The sequence below is a fragment of the Sander vitreus genome, chromosome 5, assembly GCF_031162955.1.
Source record: "Sander vitreus isolate 19-12246 chromosome 5, sanVit1, whole genome shotgun sequence".
NCBI lineage: Eukaryota > Metazoa > Chordata > Actinopteri > Perciformes > Percidae > Sander > Sander vitreus.
The window spans coordinates 21,503,567-21,514,100 of NC_135859.1; the positions used below are offsets into that span (position 1 = coordinate 21,503,567).

At 38.6% G+C, this 10,534-nt stretch overlaps 1 protein-coding gene across 1 annotated transcript; it reads left to right on the plus strand.

Annotated features, from left to right (window-relative positions):
• The first annotated feature begins 3,752 nt into the window (after positions 1-3,752).
• On the plus strand, positions 3,753-10,244 carry rgs7bpa (regulator of G protein signaling 7 binding protein a). The gene is made up of 6 exons (XM_078249746.1): positions 3,753-3,902; positions 4,883-5,049; positions 8,429-8,559; positions 8,873-9,017; positions 9,909-9,979; positions 10,153-10,244. Exons 1-6 carry the CDS (start codon positions 3,753-3,755, stop codon positions 10,242-10,244), a joined length of 756 nt encoding a protein of 251 aa, XP_078105872.1.
• The last annotated feature ends 290 nt before the right edge of the window (positions 10,245-10,534 follow it).

The window sequence follows — 10,534 nt, forward strand, 5'->3', positions numbered from 1 at the left end:
TCTGGACTTTGAGGATGACTCTCGAGGCTGGCGGTTTGACATGGACATGGTCATCATCTATATCTACTCAGTCAACTGGGTTATTGGCTTCTTCATATTCTGCTTCCTTTGCTACCTCTTCTTCCCTTCTTTTTGACAGTCATAGCTAAAATGATGGAGCAACATAGAAAGAGGAAAGGTTGTGGATACTGCAGGAGGAGGGTAAAGTAAGGCAGTAAAATGAAGCAGAGGGCAGACAAGCACATATATATAGGGGAAACTAAGCTGTAGGCTTTAATGAGAAGACAAGCAGGGAAACAGCTTGTTGTCTCTCATTAATAAATGATTGAAATGGGGAAATGGTGTAGGAGGATGTTTGGGGATCCAATGTTCTCTGTCTCCACATGTTGCACATGTAATGTGGGTTGCACAACATGTCCTGTTCCTGTATGGATGGGAGATAATACATATATTATGTCAAGTATAACATCTCCCAGGTTGTAGTGTTTTATTAGCAGCAGATTTGCAAAAGTGGAAAATTCCAATTAGCTTTTCTTCAATTTCATACTTACCAACCCAAAATATTACCTCATTTTGAGATGTGCAGTCATGACAAAACATATGGTAATGCTTTAAAATATGATCATCTTTGTATTCCGAATTTTTCACTTATGAATTCAAACAGTATTTTCAAAATCTAATTTAGAAACTTCTGATGGACAGTGGAACAAATTTGCAATATATTTTATCATTGGGAAACAAGCTGCTACAATGAGGTAGAGATGCTTGTTTATACTTTTGCCCAAAACATACCAGAACATACCATTTCAGTACTACCACAGGTATTGCATATTCCAATGATAATACTGTAATGTAAATCATAGTTTATTATTATTATTATTATTAATGATAATAATAATAATGACTAACCCACAATAAAACAAAAAAAGACTAACATGAGTGAGCAGTTTTTGGGTGGATTTTCAAGTTTATGCATCCTCAGAAAACTTCTTTAAATACGAGATTTGCTCTTTGGTATGGGTTGAGATCATTTGTTTATGGTTTTATGAACCTCTGTGTTCCAATTTACTGCCATACACAATATCCTTGCTACTAAAACCTTTTTAGTTGGCACTTGTGTTATAATATACAGTATGTCGTGCTAGATGTTTTTAATTTGCTGTTTTTCAACAAGAAGGAACTTTGTGGTTTTTATTGTTCTTAAGCACCCCCTGGAGGGAATAATGTTGAAATAAGTCACTGTATTTTATATCAAAAGTTACACAGAAACACATACATACAGGTATGTAGATGTGGCTTTGATATGAATTTGTAAATTTAAGCGGTTTCCAATTTGGTAATGAAATCATGTGTTAGAGCCAAATAAATTGCTTTTTCCTGACACAATTCAAGTTGTTTAGTTGATACCTCTTTTATCTGCTTTTATTAGCTTTTCCAAAGGGCTTCACTTTCATTTTCTACTTGCATCAGTGTAAAGTATGTGGGCTTCACTCAATGCACATATTGTTCACAGTTTGGTATAACTTTACAATAACAATCAAGTGGTCTGGTGTGTTGCCAGTTGGACAGCAGGCAAGGTGTTCGAGCCTTGGTGGAATGACCTCTGGGTACAAAAACTGGCACTTGGGACAGAAAGTGTCACCTAGATGGTCAGTAGTGCAGCAAGTAAAGCAGTCCCAAAGAGATATATTTGGAGCTTACTATATGGAAAGCACAGGCGCTGCTTACTCTTGGATAGAGACTGGACTCTGTCCTTTTCCAGTTTTCTTTGTAAGTTTCCATTGTGATAGGTGTTTGGGGAGGATATGGAGAAAGACTTTTTAAAACGTATTAACTATTGGCCAAGTTTAAATGTGTTTATTTATAAAAATGGTATGCACATTTTGGAGTAAAAAACATTTAAGAAGAATTAATTGGCTTGTCATTGCTAAGAAACCAGGAGACGGGTTAGGGTGTCGTCTCTTCTAAGAGATCAAAACCAAACACATGATCAGTGCAGAATCTTTTACATTTAAATAGACATAAAATTACACTGTACGTTACCTGTGTCACTGGATGTGTGTCTCTTTGTGTTTGTGCAGCTGTGTGTATCTGTGGGTGTATGTCATGTACTGTACATAGATGGATTTTGAAAGTCTTCTTCTGCATTCACAATTAATTAGTAATGCAGATTTAGAAAGAGCACTCACCATACACTGAAATGGACTCCTAATTTATTCAGAATATCTACCACATATTTTCCTCTTTGTGGTTGTCAAAAGCCAGGAAGGGCAATTGTCACAGCTGAAAGCAGACACATTCATAGCAAACAAAAAAAATAGAAATGTTGAAAGAGTTTAGTTTTTGTGGTGTAACCATAAACAACAAATTATACATTTATATATTCCTATATACTGTATGTATTTTGTTTTATTTGATGCCACCACTCTCCATTTGTTTGTGTGCATGAAGCTTACTTCCAATTTACTTACATTTTTTGTGGTTTTGTATTGGTCTATTGGACTATTATGTTTTACACATAACATAACCTGGACTGCAAGATTACCCTTAGTAACCACCTTAACAACCTTAAAAATATATTTGGGTCTCTAATAAAGTAACACTTTTATGTTAACCACAATGTGTGTCTATAGGCATATCATTGCTGTTGAGAAAGGCATAGATATAAAATTAATAATACCATTAAACACACTTTAAGTCCCAATACAATGGGCCTGCATAATTATTTTAAATATACCGTAGTAGATGTGTATTTAAATTGTGGTATTCAATACTAAAGTTTAAATGGACATACATATAGTCTTTACTGCAGTATTGAATGAATTTGAATGTACTCTTTTACTGTGGAGGCAAAGTGGCCAATAGCCTGAATTTCACACGTTTAGGATACAGCTCAGGGCGGGGGTCTGACTTGATGGGCCCTATTAGTATTCCCGTCCTTTGGGTGCGCAGTGTTGCCAGCCACAGAGCCACGTCAGGCCTGTAGCAACTGCTCGTCTTCTACTGCCTCTCCAAGGTTATTAGAGATAGGCCCGCCCGACCAGCTGGAGACACTCGAACAAACAGACCCTGGGAGCCGAATTGAGACCGCGATACCAGGAATTAAGTTGTTTTTTTTATCGTTTAGATTTTCTCCGGCACAGAGGAGTGTGCGCAGTGAAATTGTCAGCGGGGACATTGGTGGCGTTATTTCGTCTCTATAAGGAGATTCTGCAGCTAAGAAACGATTAGCGCCCGTCTTATTGGTGCTTAATGGAAACGCGCAATCATAAAAAATGGTTGCATTTGGAGAATATCCGTGAATGTGATCGTCTCCTTCCGACATCGGTGCGTCAGAGAAGACACCTCAGCTAGCTGGACTCCGGGTTGGGTGTGAAGTCTTCACTGTGCACCGTGTGCTGCTGGGGTGAAGGTGACTTGCGTCCCGCTGCAGTCAAGGCAATGCGGAGAGGAGTCGCAGACGCTCATCCGGTACTTTTTTTCTGCACTCAGAGGCTCGTCCGGGAAAATATTTGCTCCGTCTCCCACACTAGAGGGGAGGAACGTGAGAGATAGACAGAGCAATAACAATAATCGAGATTCAACCCAGCCAGTAGTTGGCGAAGGTGAATTGAGCGTATACAGAGGAGAGAATAAGGTGAACAGTAAGGTGCTGGGTGGTGAGGCAGGAAGAGAGAAAGTGGTGAAGTTTGGTGAAGAAATAAGACAAAACCGTTCTGTATTAGGGCTGTTTTATTAGTGGATGTGTATGCATGAGTTCTGCATCGAATGGGCGCAAAAACCGCCCCAGATCCTCCGGGAACATCTTCCAGATTGGCAAGCCTCCTTGCCGAGACCCACAGAGGAGGGAGAGCACCGAAAGTACCCGCAAAGCCCAGCGCGCCGTGGCCGACTGCAGAATGGTAGGTTTGCGACACGTCAATGCCTGCATGGTGCCGCTGATAAGGAGTGCTATGTTATTATCCCTAGCTTTCTTTGTTCTATAGGACGATCGACTATCCCGTGCATGCAGGGTGCAGAGGCGACAGCTGTTAATAACTGCAAAAAAGACTGTAACTCAGTCTGGGAGCCTAAAAATAGCTACATGCATTTGCATTGCTTTGTCGGCAGTGATGCCAAACAGATCATCTCGGCGTGCAGATTGACTGTGTGATTTGCATTTGGAGTGCTGATGATTTAGACTGATTTCAAAACTGCCTGAATTACAATATAATCTAGGTGTTCATAGCACAGAGGTCCCGTGTTTTGACAGATGTTGGCAGGAATTATCATATGTAGGCTATAGCCTGCTTCACCCTTTCACACATTAGTGAACGTCATGGAGCCTCTCTATTCCTATAGCCTACAGAAGTGCAGCAGGATGCTATGCAGGAGTTGCACAAAATGAACGAAATATTTGTGTCCCGCAATCTCAAGCTCTGAGGTTGTGCAAACAACCAAACTTAGCATAATGGGACCCCCTGTCAATAAAAGAAAAATCAATTCATGTATCATCCACTTTGACTTTGCGCACAATTCTGATGACAATGCTTCACTTTTTTTTGCTTAATCGCATGTTTCTATTATATATCAATATGCTTTTGACCGCATAGGTGCAAGGTTGCACATTTTGAAATACTATTTCAATTGATGCCTAAACCACAATGCACCTGCACATTATTTGTCCTGTGTGTGTGTGTGTGTGTGTGTGTGTGTGTGTGTGTGTGTGTGTGTGTGTGTGTGTGTGTGTGTGTGTGTGCGCGTGTGTGCGTGTGTGTGCGTGCGTGCGTGTGTGTGTGTGATATTCAAGCAAATGTTGTTTGTTATATGTGTGTGGTGCTTACTTGACTAAGTCATTTAGGGAATAACTTATTTCTGTGTGATTTTATCGTCTCATTCACAGATCGTCCAAGAATTCAATACGCTTGTGGCTCTGTACCGTGAGCTGGTCATCTCCATTGGCGAAATCACTGTGGACTGTCCTTCCTTACGGGCCGAAATGTTGAAGACCCGAACTAAAGGCTGCGAAATGGCGAGAGCGGCACACCACAGTCTCTCCTTGATATCGGGGTAAGTTGGCACCGACGCTGTCCATGGTGCTGAAAATTAGTACCTCGCTATCAATGGTTCTGAAAGTGCACCAAATAGGGCGCTCTGCAACACTGCTGCGCCTAAAGTTGAAAAGTAGCAAATTTGACCAAAGTACATCTCTAATTTCTATAAGCATCCCCGTTTTAGGCACATTTATACTTAAGCCTACTCCTCTACACTTCAAAGAAATCATTCAAGTGTCTGCCCCATTACTGTAAAACTAGTGAGCTTGAAGTGGGACAAGAATTTGGGGAAAACAGAACATGAGATCAGTTTTTTTTTAAACCATGATGTCTCTAATTGCTAGGGTACAGCTTTAGTACAGCTTTACCAGGAAGCAATCACAACAACATGCTGTAACTGGCCATTTCCTATTATCTGGGGTCTAAAACATTAATGCATGAAGTGAAATGCTTCTTAGAACAACGAATTTCTGAGATAATATTATCAATAATGTGGAGCCAATGACTTTTGCATTGTTACTTTTAATGTATCGTGAGAGTGGTTTGGTGTGTGTGTGTGTGTGTGTGTGTGTGTGTGTGTGTGTGTGTGTGTGTGTGTGTGTGTGTGTGTGTGTGTGTGTGTTTTGTGTGCTGTGTTTCTGTTATTGTCATTTGAACATTTAGATACTAACATGCTTTCAACAATGGATGTTTATTATTTTCTAGAGTACAGAATATCTGCAAGAATCCAAATCCTTTTTAGCAAAAACAAATGATACCCTAATGAAAGTCAATGCAAAATATATTACGATACAGGTTTGTTTATGATAGATGTTTGGGTGATAGAGAGAAAACAGTTATGATAGAAGCCTGACATGTCTGTTGACTTGGCCTGCACTCTTCATTGAGCACAACATCTACCCCACATTGGTGCCAGTGGAAGAAGGGCAAAGTTAGGCTTGGGATTTAAAGGTCCTCTGTGAAGCTAAGATGCAAGTTGACTTGGAACCCTCAATCTTACTTAAATAACAATCAGACAGACTGAAGCCAGTGGTGAGAGAGATTTGGAGGACATTCTGCAGTGCCAACTGCTTGCCAAAGCCCTGGCACTATTGGAACAATAACAGCATCAGGTTTACTCCTGCTATAGCTCATATTCCTCCTTATAACAGGCATACACATTTGTTGGAGAACTGTGAAACCATTGAATGCTCTCCCATTAAATATTAGTCTGCCACATTTTTCATGAGGACGAGTTTAGAATATGTTAGGCTGTACTCTGCTCTGTAACCCATTTCCTGGCTAAATAATTAATCCACTTGTTATATCGCACAGTGATTTAAGAATGCATATATTTCACTGTCTGTTACATGCATGACAAAATCTTTCCATTTAATGTATGGAGGCTTTGAACCACATGTGCGTGCCACACTCCAATGGTTAGCCAGTAAGCATGTCTACTGCATGTTTCCTGTCATGCAGGGGCATGAGTCATACAACATCCATTGAACAATGTTTTAATAATATAATTTTATATAATATTACTACTTTTTTTATTTATAGTGTAATTATACAGCTAGATACAGTCATACCTCCAAGACTACAAGTTGTATCTATTATAGTCCTGTGCTTGAATTTTCTGCTGCTGCTATTGAAATAGGGACAGTGCAGCAGCTTTAGAGAGAACTCAGTTCCTACTGATAACAGCATCAACATCATTGTCATAATCATCACCAACACATACTCTAAGCCTCCTTCTCTAAAAGCTCGCCAGGCCATTTCAATGTCCATCTCCACTACTAGAGACACACTAGAGACACAGAGCTTGAATTAGACAGCACAGATTAGTCCCCTTTAATCAAATAAAGCCAGTGTGTCTGAATGGTTTGAGTGATGTGAGGCCTCGCCGATGTGCTAGAGAAAAGCTGATAAGCAGGATAGCATTGATGACAGCTGTGCTTTAACAACAGTACTGTAAAAGGCAGCACTTTGACAAAACAACGATGGGAAGGAGAAGCTTGCTGTTGGAAGACTGGAATGCAACAGCATGATTTGTGTGAGAAATAATTGTACCAGGTGCAAGTTTCACGCCTTTCATCGCTGTCACATTCCTCTGTGATATCACACCCACTGAATATCACCTGCTGTAGTTTCCCCTTAAACACCAGATGTATATGGTTGTGAAGCTACTGCGGTGTCTCATAAAAGCAAGTGATCAACTCTGGGTAAATGAAAAATATTCAGATGGGGTTTTTACATTTGAACGTCTCCATTGCATTTCATTCATACATTCTCAGATGGTTAAACAAACTAAAAATGTGGACACACAACAACATAATCATGCAAAATCCAGTCAGTAGCAATTTTGACCTTGTCTGCTTGTTGACATAAAGCAACAGAAACAGGTCTAAAGAAACTGATAGCTCCTATTTCTTAATTATTAATGCAAACTCCACACCGTATCTCTTATCTGATGGTTTAAATTTGGTAAACTTTGCTAAACTTTTTGTATGTATTTGAGTTTATAACCCCTTCTGGCATTAGCTGCTACTATTAGTAATTGAATTGTTCAGGTAATTGATCATATTAATTTAATCACAAGCAGGCAAAACTGTATTAAGAGGGCTATTCTTTATATTTGTTAATATAGTTCAAAATAAATGCATGCTAGTAATGGCTGTTTATGATGTAGAAGATGTGCATGCTGAAAATTGAATTTATTATACAAAAGTTAGACGTCAATTACGGTTTTCGCCATTTTATCTACACATGTAAGTGATCAACACATACTGCACTCAAACTTTGGCAACTTTTTCAATAATTTTTTGAGACATCAATTAATCAAATAATTAACATAAAATGGGGGGCATTCTGTGGTATAATATTTAAGGAACTTTACTTTACTATACTATTGTTTACTAGTTTACTATTGAAATCTTTTAGTGGAACTGCTACTGCTAAGTAACTGAGCACAACAAGGTTAAACTCATGAATCAACCCAGGTGAAAAAAACGTATACTAAGTGTAATTGTAGCACACTTGAATGTTTTTGAAGACAGACTAATCATCAGCATACTTCAAGTGTGTTAATAAATAGTTATCTTGAAGCATGCTATTTTGGAACAACTAATTTTATACGAAATATATTTTAGTTGTAATTAAATTGTAGAAAAGCACAATTTGAAGTGTATTAAGTGTACTGTGCTAAAGTGAAACAACTTCAAGTATACTTTGTACACTTTAAGTTAAACTACTGTTAACTACTGTTTAACAGTACACAGAGACATTAAGAGGTTTTCTATGAACTTTTTTCTATAACGGGACTATGATTTTAATTTGTTGGTCATTGTATCCAGAGTTTCTTAAGTCCCAGCTAGCCAGTAACCTTCCTGTGTTCCAACTATGTGTCATTTTAGGCCGGAGGACGGGGAGATCCACCCTGAGATCTGTAGGCTATTCATCCAGCTGCAGTGCTGTCTGGAGATGTACATCACAGAGATGCTCAAATCCGTCTGCTTGCTGGGGTCCCTGCAGCTCCACAGGAAAGGTTAATACATGAATAAGCCTCATGGCATAGCTTTTGAGTTTGTGTATATATATATATATATATATATATATATATATATATATATATATATATATATATATATATGCATGTGTGCTAGTTTATATACAGCATGCTTTATTTCTCTTTTTAACATTTTAATTTATTTAAAATAAACTGAGAAAATAAAACAGAAGACTATCACAACACTAGCAGATTTCAAAATATATGCACAGATGTAAGTATTTATTGACAGTGTTTAATGCATGTACTGTAGTAGTGAGACGTATTTAAGGCTAGCTGCTGTTATCTTTAGGTAAGGATTCCTGTGGCCCTACCGGGGTCGAAAGTAAGATAGAGGAGAGCTCAGATATCCCGATCCTGGAGGACACCTCTTCCTCCCCCACTGACTTTCCTCAGCTCTGCTGGCTGGTGGCCAATGACATAGAAAACATAGAAAGGTAGGTAGACAAAAAATGTCTTGCGTCCTTCTGTGTGCATGTTTTTGAATAATTCTTGTTCCTCGTTGATCAAAGTACATGTGTCAGGAAACATAATGCAAATTATGCAAGTACTATTAAAAGATTAGTGATCAATTAACATTTTGCATCATTTATCATTTCATTCACAGAACATTATTAGCAGCTAATGCTTTCTTTAAAATACACTCATATGTAGTTAAAACACTTTATTTAATTACATCAAACCCCAAGTGTTCCTCTTTCAACCTTACTAATAATGTAATGGTTGCTCCTTTACCGCTGGATTTGTTAAATATTTGAGTTTAAAAAATACGATTGCATAACTGTTTTTTACTTACTTACTAAAATAATTGACATACTGGGGTGGCATCTAGTAATCACAGAGTGTACTGTGCTTCATCAGAGTGTTTATTATATGAGGTGCTGAAATTAGACTAATACAATACATTTTATAAAGTACAATATATTTTAAGATGTATTTAAGATGACGCTGCAAAAATGTGTGTGTGTGTGTGTGTGTGTGTGTGTGTGTGTGTGTGTGTGTGTGTGTGTGTGTGTGTGTGTGTGTGTGTGTGTGTGTGTGGAGAGCCCATGTGTGGCTGACATGTTTCATGTTGACAAGTCAATATATTGGCCAAGAATTAAGGCTATTCTGCAATAGCTGCAATAGCCAGAACAGGAAGTGATATTCAAGCAAATGTTGTTTGTATATATATATATATATGTGTGTGTGTGTGTGTGTGTGTGTGTGTGTGTGTGTGTGTGTGTGTGTGTGTGTGTGTGAGTGAGTGAGTGAGTTAGTGAGAAAATATACCACATGATAGATGTTTCAGATACACTACATAAAAGCCCTTATTTGTGTTATTGCAGGGATATGAGGGAGATGAAGAACCTTCTCAGTAAACTCAGGGAGACAATGCCTTTACCATTGAAGAACCAAGGTAAGATAGAAACCAAACACTTTATTAACCTTACATGCACAAACCTCAACCCCATAGAGCAGTGACACTTTCACAAGATTTATTGGGAAAAAGAGTGGCTTGAACCAACGCATTGCTAAATCTAGCAAAAATGTCTGACCTGGCAGTGATCCGCTGTGTGTCCTTGTGTCTAGATGACAGCAGTTTGCTGAACCTGACTCCCTACCCACTGGTCCGACAGAGGAAGAGGAGGTTCTTTGGGCTCTGTTGCCTGGTAACCAGCTAAGGGCCCCGCCTTCGTGGGTAGGAGGCGGCAACAAAGACACCATTACCCACTGTCCTTCACCACTTGTGTCTCCCACCAATCTATTACTGCCATTTTCAAATAAATTGCCTCTCTCTCTTTTTTTTAAAAGCTGTCCATTTTATAATTTTATTTTGTAATACAAAGAAGAACTGTAACTGCAATGTAATGAAAACAAAAGTCATGAACATATATTTTAAGATATTTTGCAACAGATTTTTCCTTTTTTGGTAAATTAAGTCTGATATCTGCTTGTCCAATGTAAAAGAGAC

Bases quoted from the DNA above. Each gene is read 5' to 3' on its own strand.
- rgs7bpa (XM_078249746.1), top strand. From the start codon at position 3,753: ATGAGTTCTGCATCGAATGGGCGCAAAAACCGCCCCAGATCCTCCGGG. The intron at 8,560-8,872 runs GTTAATACATGA...TGTTATCTTTAG, and splicing joins CCTGCAGCTCCACAGGAAAG to GTAAGGATTCCTGTGGCCCT. The intron at 9,980-10,152 runs GTAAGATAGAAA...CCTTGTGTCTAG, and splicing joins TTTACCATTGAAGAACCAAG to ATGACAGCAGTTTGCTGAAC.